The following is a 14,773-nucleotide window of genomic DNA, read 5'->3' on the forward strand; positions in this document are numbered from 1 at the left end:
TAGACGAGTCGGGCTGCATGTCTGAAAATCCAAAATGTCTTGAATCCTTCAAACCTGATGTGAATAAAACAGGATGATGGAGCGACTTTTTGTTCTTCAGTCTGTTCATCTGCTTCAAAACTTGTCGATATTTTTGATGATTAATGAGAGAAACATAAAACATTTTTTGCTTTACTGATCCTGTCCGTCAGATCAGTGATGTTCTATCAGTTGTGATGATCCACGTTAAATACTTAATAAACCAAGGTTTCCACGCCTTCTTAAACATCAAATTTAAACACTTTCCAGGCCCAGTTCCCTAAAATTCAAGGACCCAACATGGTGTAGTTTGAGACATGGATCAAGGTTAATTACTGTTGGAACACTTTTTTTTAAAATAAGAACTAGTGGAACAGTAAAAAAATTAAAAATAATTGTTGCACAAAATATGTAAACTGACCTTTCTATCTGTGTTTAAATCAGTTTTTTTAGACTAGACCCTCTATTTCCTAAGACCTTTTTAGTTTTCATACTTCAAACATATTTTCCTGATTTGAATCAGCTCTGAATATCAGTATAGGGTGAGCAAAAGTAGGATCTGTGCGTCCCTACAGGCGAAAAGTCTATTCTTTGTAAAAACTGATTTACAAGAGTCTAACACACGAATCAGTACTCAAGTTTTCAGTCAGTACTTAAAAAGTCTTCAAGTTCAATATTCAGCTGAACTCAGCTTCAAAATGTTTAAAACCAAACGCTGGAGTCACTGTTATTACTGCATTATTATTACATTCATATCAACCAGAGGTTTGAACTACAACTGAGGAACTCTCTAAAAACTGACATGAGTCAGTGCTAAATGATACAGACGTGCCTGATGTCAGGCATCGTGCAAGGTGAATAAACCTAAATTCACAGAGCCTGAAAAGTCATGACAGTTGGACTTTGGGAGTTTTGTACTTAGTATTTTTAATCCTAACTGCCTTTAGCTGTTGTAAAGTCATAAACATTGATTATTTCCTGTCACTACCGACCTTCCCGTATGACCTGAACGTGACATGAAGAGTCTGTCCCTCATAGTCAGTGACGGCGTCTTTCTCGACTCTATTTTGAAATTGAACATTTTCCAAGGATCCACAGGGAGAAATCAACCTGATCTGAATTTAAAATCCGAAACATTAAAAACTATTTTTTAAAATTATTATAAAAATTAATTTAAAGTCTGACAGTGGGCTTCACTATGTGACCTAAAAATCACGACACTGAGTTGACCCATATTGCACTTCTTTAATTGACAGCAGAAGTTCAGACTTTGCAGCGATTGTTTTCAGTAACAGCGAGTTTCTCCCTGAAAAGCTTCATGATGATTTGAACATCAGCAGAGTGCGTCAGGAGGAAGGAAGAGGTTGACCTTTGACCTATTTACGGCTGGCTTGACGTTGAAATTACAGGTTGAAAATGGACAGAACAAATTGTGATAGTTCAGAGAAGAGAAGAAAAAAAGCTTTTCTCTCTTCATGGTGCAACTGGCTTCGTTGTTTGTGTGTTTGTGCCTCAGTGGTCGAGGATCCGCAGGTTTCCTGAAACTATCTTGTTCTCCAGCATCGCCCCGGCAGGAATATCGATCCGGTCACCGTGATTTGCTATAATGATGACGGTTCCCTGGGGAAAGAAAAAAGTCATTAAACTCCAGAAAACATTAATTTAGCTTCAGTAAAGACGGTCAGGGCTGAGAATCTCTCAACATGTTAATATTTTTATAAAATGTAGAAGCATTAATGAAAGCTGTGAAACGTCAGAAATCAACCGCCAGAAATCATCTTCACCTTTAGAGAGACGTTCTTTCCGAAGGTGACGTCTCCTGACACAGTGAGGTGGTCGAGCTCCAACATGTCCGGGATGCTTTCAAACCGGGTCAGAAACTCCTGAACCTGCAGAACAAACAACGACGTCACAAAGATTTTTAATTGTCTGGTTCTTGAAAATAGGTCTGAGATCTTTTCAGTAACTAATCAACAGAGATTAAATTATGTACAGCTATCAAACTGCTGGGACTCTTTCAACCAAACCCAAGTTATCAAAAAGGATTTGATAGTCTATACAGTACAGCAGCCCTGAGCATCCTTGATTTAAGTCCTTTTATCTCGCAGTAAATAATATTTACTCGTTATCCTGATAAAATAAAAGGTTTGTTTTCTCAGGATAAATGAATAACGATAAATAAATGATAAAATGATACAATTATATTTATGTAAGGATATAACAAATAAAACATTTATTATTCCATTATTGTTCTATAGATATTTATGTGAAGAAACATTTTTGTTATCGTTCTGATAAAAACATTCATCACTTGACTTCTGTATTAAAGACTTTTTAAATAATGACCCATGTTTTTGTTGCTGACCTTGGTGAAGGAGCTGCCCAGCTTGACGTGTGGCGTCGTGGGAAACTCTCTCTTCTTGCTCATGGTGAGCGAGCCGGCGTCCAGGCTGTACAGGTTTGACATCACCAGCAGCAGGTCGGACGACGTCTTCACCGGCAGGAAGCGGCTGCGGGGGACGTTTACACCCATGGCGTTGTTGAAGCTCTTGATGGCGGCGCCCACAGCCGTCTCCAGCTGGATGATGTTCAAACCGCCGTCCAATGTCTGCAGAGACATTCAGGGGTTTGGTTAGAGTAGGAAACTGCAGCTTCAGGTGGTTCTGCTTATTGTTTCGAGTTGTTGGTGCATGTTGAGATTCTGTAGCTGCGAAGATCGTTGAACGTAATATTTGATCATATTTATAGAGAATTTTTTTTTTCTTGCTAGATATGAGGCTCCACTGTTAATAATAAACCTGTTGTAAATTTGAGACAGGTTTACATCGACCTTTTTTGAACATATTTTGACTTTTTTTCTGGAGTTATTGGAAATGTTTGGATCACATCCTCAGATGTTCCAATGAGTCGGTGAGTGGCTTAAAATTCATGTGAATTTCGTGGGTTTAGTAGCAAAATATGTGTATATCTTAGTCACAACAACAACATCTGTGGTATTTATTCAGTTTGGGAACCTTAAGTGTAATCAGTTTTAACCACTTGCATAGCAGTTATTGTAAAATGTAACTATTTCATGAGGAAAGTGTGCGTCACCTTTTGGTTGACAATGATCTCAAGGTCCATGGCGTTCTTCTCGTGCAGCCGCTTGATGGCGGGCAGAGAAATCCACAGGTTGTTGGTGTTGAAGATCTTGAACTTGGTGACGGACTTGAACTCGTCCACGTGGGCCTTTGGGACCTGCGCGATCTCCAGCAGCCGTAGATGATCCTCGTACTGGATCAGCGTACCACCCTGCAGAGAGGAAACAGGAAGCACTCAGAGGCCGTGATCATCACATGCATGAAGAAGCTGAACAATTCTGTGTTACGGTAAACGGCTCTGACCTTGACGTCGGCTCTGGTCTTGTCTGTGACCTCCATGATGAACTCACAGCGCTTGTCAGCCGGCTGGCTCATCAGGTGGTGGAGGATGAAGAGGTCGACGGTAGCGCCCAGGTTGTCGATGTTGGACACAAAGATGTACTCCTTCCCCTCAGCGATGAGTTTGTCCAGCAGGCCACAGTTGGAGAAGCTGGCGTAGATGTCTCCGTGACCCGGTGGGTACCAGGCCTCCGCGTTCTCACCGCTCGTCCCCATGTTTTTGGCTATCGGGAGCAGCGACTCTTTGTTGATTCTTGGATACCTGTAAGGACAACAATTGATCACTGATCAGTCATGAGACAAATTCAGGCACTAAGGAAAGTTTGGACATTCATGTGTTTACAAAGCACATGCAAAAACATGTTATACAAGCACTGGTTGAGATTTTTTGCTTCTATAACGTGCTCTTTCAGAGGTGTGGGAGAGAAAACATCCAAGATTCAAATTTAGGTCTTTATTTTACACCTTCACTTTTGTCTATTTGTGTCTGCAGATTTCACCAAAAGGTAGCATTGGATAATGCCTCGTTTGCATGTTTAAACAATAAAATCTCAAAACTTAACACAAAAAATAATTGTCTTAATGTGAGGAATCAACTGAGGACGTTTCATAGTGATATCTTTTAGTTAGAATGTTTACCCTATTCACCTCAAGTGTCTCTGATTTGAATTTAATGTGACTAAAATGTAAAATATCAAAGAAGAAAAACACAAGACCAAAATGAATAAACATGTTGACATGAAAAAAAAATGGTTGTCATGTGCAAAGCAAACTTGTTATAACTTCTTATTATTACTATGGATTATTGATATGAAGAATGGTGGTCTGAGTCTTCATGTGTCTCTTACGTTTAATGTGCTGGAGGTGTGAGGAGGGAAATGTGTGACAGTATGAGAGATGAGGTGCACGACATAATAAAAAAAGAAGAAGATGAAAGAAAAACTCATTAACATCATCTCTGCTGTAACCTTAATAATAATGACAATAATGAACGTACTGAGGTGGAGCTGAGGCGCCCTCCAGGAGCAGCAGAGGGCGCTGCGGAGGAGGGACAGTGCTGTGTTTGGCTGCCCCCAAACCCACTTTAATAAATTTAAGGGCACTAAAAAAAAAAGTTGTCACAGCCTGGAGGCCTGATTCAAGTCAAACTTTATTATAGTTATTCATCTATTCATTTGATCAGATTCATGATCATCTTCACTCGTTCTTTGATCAGATGTTTTAAAAAAAAGTCCCTAATTTTAGATTTTATTATATTTAGCTGTAGTTCTTCTGTGTGTGCTTCTGTTTATGCATGTAACATTTGATACGTTTGGCTTTGTGGAGAATTCTCTTTTGGTCTACTTTGGATGCTGTGACCAGCGGCGGCAGAGAGCAGATCGAGCTTAGCAAGTCAACAAAGTCTGGCATTGCAGCCACAAAGTCACAGTCACTGAGTCTGGTTAAAATGTTTTTATTTCATATCCATCTTATATCTGCGATCAGCAACGACACTGTAAGATACCGTTACGTCCTACACACTGGAATAAACTACCTTCACTAAGTTTGTGCTGAGGTTCAAATGTGATATTCAAAGTTTGTTTAATTAAGTTGAAAAGGAGAATAAAAGATATTTTGTTTTGAAACAGAGTTAATTATTCCCACTGCTCTGTCTGCTGTCTGCTTCACCCTCCTCCAAAATGAATGTTTATTTCCCAGGATGCCACAGTGTACTGTAAGGCCGCTGGTATCCTCACTGGTGTGTGTGCTGTACCTGCTCTGGTTGAAGGTGTGGATGTTGACGCGGTGGTGTTTGTATTTCTGCAGAATCTTCTTTGTGTCCTCGTCGGTGTTAAAGGAGTTCATGAGGACGAGCGGCACGTCGGCGTTAAACGTTTTGTTCAGATGCTGAAAACGAGGAACAGAGAATTCAGTTCAACCTGGTCCTCAGAGTTTCAGAGCTGCTTGTTGTGGTGTGTTTGTGCGTCTCTACCTCGATCTGCTGGACGGTCAAGTCGAGGAAGGTGTTCTCGTTGCGGACACTGATGAGACTCTTGGGGCCCTTGCAGCCCATGCTGGTACCCAGACCGCCATTCAGTTTGACCACAGCGAGCTTGTTGAGGCTGGCGCTGATGTTGTCAGGAAGACCTTTGGCTTTGATCTTCTCATAGGGCTGGATCTGAGCAGAGACACGTTTAAAAGGTTTAAAAGGTTTCGACTGAGTCAGCGATTCAAAAACATGTTTTAAAATGTCAAGATTCAGCTGCACTGAGTGTTTGTTACTTAAGATCAACACAGTAGCTATAAGTTAGGATTTGATCTTTCAATGCAACATAAACCAAGAAACAAAGCAGAAAAGGTGCTTTGTGTAAAACTGCAAAACAAACAAAAAGTGCTCATGTGATTTTAAACGTGTGTAATCTTGTGAAAAAAATTAATGCATTACAACCATGAAACCATAATAAAACCTTAAAAATCTAGATTCTCGTAGATGATGTACCTTCTAGTTTATTTCATTATTTTCAGAAGCAGGTTTTTGCACTAAAAATACAGGTTAAACCTGACCTCCAGGTTCTCCCTCTTTAGATAAACACACATTATGTGTATTTGCAGTGAATTCTCACTTTCTCCTAATGTTTCCACTATTTTTTTAAATTTTGTCAACCTCTTACGTCAAGTATAAATCCAATCTCCAACACAGATTTCTACACAGGTTGCATCGAGTATACAAAATGTGGGACTGTTCCCCTTCAATAAATAAACTACTACAGAATGAGATGAGCTTCATGCTTCAGAAACAAACCAACGAATCCACATGTGAAGATGAAGGAGAAGAAAATAATTTAATCTGGCCCATAGGGGGGTTTTGTGACAGATGACCTCCAACCTTTAAAACCTCACCAGCAACACATGACAGCAGTCTGACGCATAGGGAGGACACGTGTATTTATGGACACGTGTATGTGTGTGTGTGTGTGTGTGTGTGTGTGTGTGTTATGAGGCTATCGACACTGTACTACAGCAGTGCTTTAAATCAACATACACCATCTACTCGCCTGCCCCCAGTGGCATCTATTCATGCAGATGCTTTCAGTTTATTTGTCGAGGTGTTGAGAGATCTGTTGTTTAAATATCTTATCGCAGTAAAATACAGTCGGTTTCATGATTATTTCACTTGCTGAAGGCAACAAGCTCCTGAAACAAACATGAACTGAAGACAGCTGCAGTACTCGAGGCCTGCCAAACCACCACCAGGGGGGAAACTCAGCACCTCAGTGATGTCTGTGTATTCAAGACTTCAAGGATTTGCAACTGGTGTACTTAAACGTATTAAATATACTGACGGATAAATAAAATAATTTATAATGTTTGACTGTGCACAAACACAAACAATGAACAAGGCGTTAAGTCCCTCATTTCATAACTTCATGGATAACAGCTGAAAATAAAAGGACAGAGACTGCAGGTCTTTTTATTATTGTCATTTAGTTGTTTACGTCTTTTACTTGGCAGTGTGGAGGAGAAATAGTTTTCATAGACTGATCTGACACACAAGGAATCTGCTCAACAACTTAAAATTAGCTCATGTAGTGACATCCTGACGATAAGAGTTTAACAGTGTAACCATCCTGTCCTGTCACCTCTAAACTCTAAACTGAATAGTGGTTTGTTAAATTGTTTTCTTTCTGTGTAAGACAGATGATATTTAATTTATATATTTCATTTAATTTGTTAAACTTAGCTAGAGTCTGACAGTGATGCACATTGGCGAAGTTTGCCCTCAGGGATTTCTACCAGAAATAAACTACTTGGTTAGGTGGAGAAAAAGATCATGGCAGAAAGTCCTGAAGACAAACTTCCCCCACGTGCAAAGGGGATTTTAACCTCGTGCTGCAGACAATGTGTGAGCTCAAGGAACGTGAGGATGAGTGACATGACAGCAGAGTCATACAGGAGACAAATGTCAGAGTCTGCCCGTCCTCGCCACCCTAAAACCTGACTTACGAATGCTGCGGCGGTCAGACTATTCTTAGTCCTAACCTTCAGTGTGCATGGGTATTTTGGGAACACTGAGTGGACAGTGTGTGTGTGTGTGTGTGAAATGTCACCATGCTGATAAATAGTTGGCTTTAGCCTCAATGTTCTCTGTTCTCAGATCTGGTTTCGTTAGCTCGTGTCTGAAGCATGAAGCTCATCTCCATTCAGTAGTAGTTCACTTAAAGGAGCAGTCACACATTTTGTATGCCCGTCATCAGAGAGAAGTCACATGATACGATGGATATCATTTTCATCAACTGTGCATCCAGTTCGGAGATAGATCCAGTTATCAGCTGTACCACTGTAGATATCTGAACTGAACATTTTGATTCAGATCTTCAGATTTCACTACCTGATTAAAACACATCACTAGATGTACACACCTGTGTGTCGCACCGGAACCCAACCCAACACTTCTCTATACTGAAGATGATGGCGTGTTAACACTGTTTCAGCTACGTCTCTCAGTTATCTGTCTCAGACGTGTCTTATGAACACCTTCCAACAAACATTTTATCTACATGTATCTTGTTAGATAAGTCCACTCTGCAGTCAGCTTGGTTAAATCTTTTCATGGTTCTGTATTGATACTTTCATCGGTTCTTTTTCATTACTAAATAACTGCTATTAAAAAAATATTTTAATAAAGAACAAATTCTGAATAGAATTATTTGAATTCTGTATATTTTATATAACTAAATGTCGTTTCTCGAGCAGCAACATTAGCTAAGAGGCTGAAGTTCTAATGAAATGCTCTGTCCCTCCTCTGAGATTCATTGCCTGCAAGTATCCACGTTAGAGGAGCTGCTTTGTCTCAGCCAGCAGCTCTGTTTACAACAATCTGCCAAGCTTTAAGATATATCGCAAAACTAAGAGAGAGTACATGCAAAGAGATTTTATTTTAGCTTGTTTGCTTGTGTAGAGAATTGTAGCGACGAATGAGAGACTGCAGATTAGAATCTGGCTTTACTACACGTTTACACTTGTTGATCAGGTGTATTGATAAATATAGCTTTTTACTCATCACCTCGATTAATCTTCAAGTTTTCTTGACTTCACTGTCTACACAGTGGCCTCACTTCTCTGCTGCATCCTGACTTTGGTGTATTGATAACTATGGCTTTGTGTCTGTGTCTGTGTCTGTGTCTGTGTGTGTGTGTGTGTGTGTGTGTGTGTGTGTGTGTGTAGAAGCTCGGCACAGACAGAGGAGAGTATAGCGTGATAATGAATCTCAGCAAAATATTAAAAAGTATTTTTGTTGTGTTAGTGGTGAAAATTTAGCGACTATGACGAAACAATTACTTAACTTTTGACAGATATCGGCTCTCATCAGTGTAGAGTTAGCTCAAACCTGACTACCCGACTATGAAGACAGGATTTCTGAGTCGACTCTAGAATATACAGCGAGTAATTTGTTTCTGTACAGTCGGTTAACACTTTGCTGTACTGACGTCTGACCTGGGCTTCAATATGAACGCTGACCTTGGATTATAGCACAGGGGTTGCAACATGAAACCCCTGGCCTCTGGTAAACAGTGTGATCGGTGGTATCTTGTGCTTACCGAGTCCTCTGGCGGCCGGTTGATCTTTGCCCAGTCGACTGATGGACCTTTGACCTGCAGGAATCTGTGGAAGATGTCCTTGAAGCCACTGAAATCTTTTCTGGATATCTGAAACAGAACAAAGCAAACATCACTGTCTGGATTAATATTTTACATCAACATGTTTGAAATAAATATTCCTGATGTGTATCAGGATATGTGCACATTTACTTGTTAGTAGATTACTTGTAGTAGTTACATTACAATCTTTACAAAGTAAATAATAAGTTAAAACACAATTAGTGTTCAGCAATAGAATGAGAAGCATACTTTAATTATCTGCTGCAGCTCAGCTGTATTTAAAATCTCTTTGACTTCAATATATTCCCCATTCACTGCACGGCATGTGTGTGTGTGTGTGTGTGTGTGTGTGTGTGTGTGTGTGTGTGTGTGTGTGTGTGACCTCGGGGTTGTTCACCTCATGTTCCACCAGCAGGTCAAAACTCAGACATGGACAAATATTTATTCTATAAATGTAACACATGAACTTGACGGTCATTGCCTGTGCCACTGTATCAAACTATAATCTGTATGTTCATAAATGAAATTTAAGGCTTTTTAAAAAAAATGTCATGTCGCCTGAAACTGAATTTCTTCCAGTTTAATGTGAATAAAAATAAAAAACAGAGCTGGAACAGGCAGATGGTTTCTGAATGAATATATCTGAGAGGGTACAGATGGAAACTAGGAGGTAAAGTTGGTCCTATCGCTCTAAAAAATCTCATTGGTCTATCTCTTCATACTTTATTACAGTTTTAAGGCTGCAACTAATGAATATTTTCACCTGTCAATCATTTTCATCTCGATTAATAAATTAATTGTTTTGGCCATAAAAATTATGAAAAATGTTGATCAGTGTTCCCAACATGACGTCCTCAAATGTCTTGTTTTGTCCACAACCCAAATATATATAGTTTACTGTCACAGAGGTCGGATGAAACCAGAAAATATCTGAGAAGCTAAAATCAGAGATCGGTTCTAAAAAGGTTACTTAAATGTATCAATTATCAAAAAAGTTGCTGATTAAGTTAATAGTTGACAACTAATCACTTAATCGTGAAATGAAACATCTGGCCAGCAGCAAATTTTCAAATGGTCACAATAAAAACGGTCACTGTTGACTGTTCAGAGCCTAATACTGTCAGAGCATCACGGCTGGGATTAGATGTGCGTTGTGCCGCGCTTCACAGGTACACTGAGACTTTCTGAGGAGGATTTCTGGCGACGTTTGGAGCCACAGACTTTCTCACCTCCGCCTCTGCCTTGTTCACTGTATTGAGCAGCGCCTCCAGCTCGCGGTGCATCGACTCCTCATGCTGCTGACGGAGCTTCTCCTGGAACTCTGTCATCGCTCCTCTGGTCAGGTCTGCAAACGCGACAGACACAAGACAGACTTCCATTTCAACTTTTCATTAGAGAATCCCGAAAAGTTTTTTCCAAAGTATAAAGACAGCTGCAAAAAACAACTCGGACACAAACAAGTTAAAAAACAAACTGAACTTTTCACTTAAACTCAGGTCGTGTTTAAAGACTCGCAGCTCTTTACAAAGATGTTTTTGTTGGATTCAAATGAATAATCTTCAACATAAAAACATAATAAAGATCTAAAGTTACAGTGAAAACTGCTATTTAAAAATTTAGCTGCTGACATTAAAGTGAAACTCGTGCATCAGTATTAGGAGTTAATTGTATTTTTGCCCTTATATATATATATATATATATAAATACATATATATTGTTTCTGTCAGATTAGTTATAAATGCAAACCAGAAATTTACTTGTTAACATCTGGGCACAAAGGTCTGAGCACACACACACACACAAAGTACCAAAACCTGGCAGAAGAAGATGGATATAAACTTACCAGCTACAGTTAGAGACATTTTACAACAGCCTGCTTAAAAAAACAAGAAACGAGTCGAATGAATGATAAGATCTGTGGAAAGGAAGCGGAAGCAGGCAGGTTTAGGTGGCAGATGTGTCGGTTCACAGCGAGTCCATTTGTTCGTTTACACGTTAAAAATGGTCCCAAGAAAACAACAAAAGTCAGCAGCTGTCAGAGAACAACAGACGCCCTCCTCATCCTCAGCTCAAAGGAAGCTCACAGATCTGCAGCTCCGACCCTGAACTCAACACAAGGCCTGCCCACAGCCACACACACACATACACACACACACACACACCAGCCCACACACCAGCCCACACAGTCAAGGTGTGTGTGTGTGTGTGTGTGTGTGTGTGTGTGTGTGTGTGTTAAAGAGTGTTCTGCCCACTCCACGTCACACCCTCCTGAGTGCTTTAAATGTGAGTTTGGGTTTTTACAACCTGAGACACAATTAAGAAAACAATTAGTGCTGAAACATTAAATTGGTTTGATCAATTAGTTGACAATTAATTATTAACAATTTAGATTATTTTATTGAAAACCCTATCTGTTCTGTGGTTCCAGCTTCTTAAATGTGATGATGATTTTCCCTATTTTATACCATTATAAAAAGAGTTTTGGTCCATTGTTTGGAAAAAAACTATTGATATTTTTTCATTTTTATCAAATAACAACCAAAATAATAACCAAATAATTCATTAAAAAGTAACTGACTGATTAATCTATAGTTAATTGTGCAGTAAAGGGTACTGAAGTAGTCCTGAAAAGTGTAGTAGCACCCCTACAAACAACAGAATTGAATGTTTCATGTAATCTTGATGCAAATTTGGCCTAATTGTCACCTGCTTTGGTAGATGACAGTTGATCGTGTCACAGCTTTATAAAGTTATGACAGTGGTGGTGAATGTTTGAGTTGTTGCCAAGGGGAAACCAGTAAACAAAAACATAAATAGCTTTGTTACACTCTGTAGTCTGTAGGACTTAGTGGCATCTGATTTTTTTTTTTTTTTGGGGGGGGGGGGGGGTTCAAGCTTTATTTTGATAGAGACTTTGTATTTTTACATGTAGTTTAACTTAAATAGCCTGTAAAGTGCAAATAATTATTTTGTAGTTTATATTGATGCGGTTGATGTGTGTTTAGATCAGTTAATTTGTTTTGGTGTTTTTACATGTAAAATAACTTCCTTTGTAAGTTTATAATGGTGACCTTGACCAACACTTTTCTTTTTCTATTAAAATGTTATAAACGTTATATTTGTTATATGTTATATTTTAATTCACTTGAATCAATCACAGTAAACTGTATAAGGATGGTATAGTTAAAGTCTGTGTAGAGGAAATTCAGAGACTTCTTTGAAAACACATTAAACATGTTAGAAAATAGCTGCTGAGAGCGTTTGCATGATATATTACTGAAATGTGAAGTTAGAGGGTTTAACAGTTCTTCACTAGTTTTCAGTCCAGGATTTTTTTGGCCGGTCTTAAAGCATGGCTTGATAACACCCCACCCCTCCCCCAGCACTGTGACAGTATAAAACCTTCATTACGTGGACACATTACCATCTGTAGCTCTCTGTTTGCAAGTTATTACACTCGGTTGCACTCAGTTGTTACACCCTCTGTTAGTTGGCTCTGCATTTGGAATCACTTCAAAAGCATCTACTGACTATTGATTTAAACTTGTATGAATATTGTGTTTACTTCTTCTTAATCTATTTGACCCATTTTTAATTTAATTAAAAAAAATAATAATAAAAAAATAATTGTAGTTAATTTCATGTTGTATTTTATTGAACCATGCCACGGCTCTCTGTTGTATCTTGCCTTAATGCCTTTTTATGTCTCGTATACAACACTTGCTGTTGAAATGTGCTGCTCTATAGAATAAACTAGCCTCATACCTCATGTACAGTGTTCTGGTTTACTGTTTTGACTGTTTACTTCTGTGTTGTAAAGCACTTTGTAACCTAGTTTAGAAGTTAATTTAATTATTTATTGGAATATGTGCAAAGATATGTCAACATTAATGTCTAATTTGGTCAATTAAGTCAAATATGGTTGATTTTCTGTGAGGGATTTTAGCACTTTTATATGTGGTGTTTCTGAAACACACACACACACACACACACACACACACACACACACACAGGTTCATGGCAGCCGTTCAGACATGTTTTGCATTTAAATTTGCATTTAAATTCACCTCGAGCTGAAGGCAGCATTTGTTTTGACAAACTTTTCGTGCACAAGCAGCCACAGGTCTGCGTGACGAAGCTGTTACCCACCTGACGCACACTGTCAGAGCACCGGGAGAGCCTCAAAGAACACAGCCGAGAACAACACGGGCAACCGGGGACTGAAGCACCGCTCAGACCCGGAGGACCCAGTTCAGGTACCAAAAGGTGAAGTTAAAGTGTTGCACTCACTGCTGCACCTTCATCTTCCTGCAGCTCGCCTCTGCAGCTGACAGACAGCCTAGCATGGTCGCTGCTGCCTGCAACGCAAATGACGTAGCACGCACGAATGTCAAAGGAGAACGATCATTGGTCGAAATTTCCCGTCAATCAGCTTGAGCTGACCGCATGCCCCGCCCACTTAGGGTGGGCTATTTTTGCAAAAATAATTAATTTATTTAGGCAGATTTAACACAAATAAAGTTATTATTCCAATTTAATCACATTTAATACAGTTCAGTTTGTCACATTTTTACACTGTCTCTCTGTTCTATTGTACAACCAGTCATTTGTGTTGTATCTAACTAATTACATTTTTTAGTTAAACTTGATGTATCTATTCTTCTCTTTCTTTTTTGTTAATTTGCAACAAAACATGTGGTTGTCACCATTTCAAACATGTTACAACTCAGCAGGCAACGGCCAAAATTAACCTGTTAGTGGACCATGGAGCAAACCTTTAAATTAGACACAAAACATTAAACATTTGATCTTGTACTTGTCACAACTAACCATATTACATCACCATCATCTTATGCTCATAATGTAGATGATATACTGACCTGCTGTGGTCATTTTTTCCAAATAAAAAGAGAAAAACACTGTACGGAGTATAAAACGCACCGAAGCTCCTGAGCTTGTAAATAAATTATTACATAAATAAATTAATAATTGAATGAGGATGACAGAAACCTTGTCAGATATCCATTCATGTTCAGCTTGGATTGATGCTGCCCTCATGTGGTTAAAATTAATACTGCAAAATACTGGAAGCTGTGACTGAAACCCCATCACAAGCAGATAAAAATATCAGTTTCCTCATCAGATTTTAGTATTTACATTGGATGCATTTTTTAAAAGTGGATTTTATAATATAAAAAAGTACATTTTCATCATACAAGCTGAAATGATGGTGTGTAGCATTATCTACCTTTATGATTTCACAATTATCTCGTTACAAGAGTGCTGACTGCAATACTGTCACCTATTTCTGTTTTTAAAGTGTTAAAACAAACTGGTCCAGGATCAAAACAACATGAAAGATGCTTCAGTTTTTCTCAGTTTGTACATGGAGCAGATTTTTTAAACGGAGAACTAACACTGCTTTTTATGAAGTTAAATCACTCAAATCTCATATTTATTAGTTTTATACAATTTAATTTAATTTTACTTTTATTTTATCCTTTTAAAACCTTTATGTATCATTTCATATCACCCCATTTCTTTTTTGTTTTGTCTTTTATGTCTTACATAAAGCAGTTTCAGTTGCCATGTTTTTGAAAGACGTATAAGCAAGGAGAGCAGTTTCAGTTGCCATGTTTTTGAAAGACGTATAAGCAAGGAGTTTCTCATGGACATTTTAGAGCTCAACATAGAACT

General features: G+C 38.7%; 1 protein-coding gene across 2 annotated transcripts; it reads right to left on the minus strand.

Annotated features, from left to right (window-relative positions):
• Positions 1-1,243: 1,243 nt before the first annotated feature.
• Positions 1,244-13,403, minus strand: LOC104918527 (UTP--glucose-1-phosphate uridylyltransferase). 2 transcript variants are annotated; one of them, XM_019259730.2, is made up of 10 exons: positions 13,226-13,403; positions 10,306-10,421; positions 9,017-9,124; positions 5,410-5,595; positions 5,191-5,324; positions 3,402-3,699; positions 3,112-3,309; positions 2,384-2,626; positions 1,803-1,907; positions 1,244-1,638 (listed from the first exon to the last, which is right to left on the minus strand). In XM_019259730.2, the coding sequence occupies exons 2-10, from the start codon at positions 10,402-10,404 to the stop codon at positions 1,531-1,533; spliced, it is 1,479 nt and encodes a 492-aa protein (XP_019115275.2). In that variant the 5' UTR covers positions 10,405-10,421; positions 13,226-13,403; the 3' UTR covers positions 1,244-1,530. The 2 variants fall into 2 exon arrangements, with proteins under 2 accessions (XP_019115275.2, XP_019115274.2); XM_019259729.2 differs by lacking the exon at positions 13,226-13,403 and adding an exon at positions 10,920-11,169.
• Between the last annotated feature and the right edge of the window lie 1,370 nt (positions 13,404-14,773).

This window comes from Larimichthys crocea, chromosome X, assembly GCF_000972845.2.
Source record: "Larimichthys crocea isolate SSNF chromosome X, L_crocea_2.0, whole genome shotgun sequence".
NCBI classification, from domain to species: Eukaryota; Metazoa; Chordata; class Actinopteri; family Sciaenidae; genus Larimichthys; species Larimichthys crocea.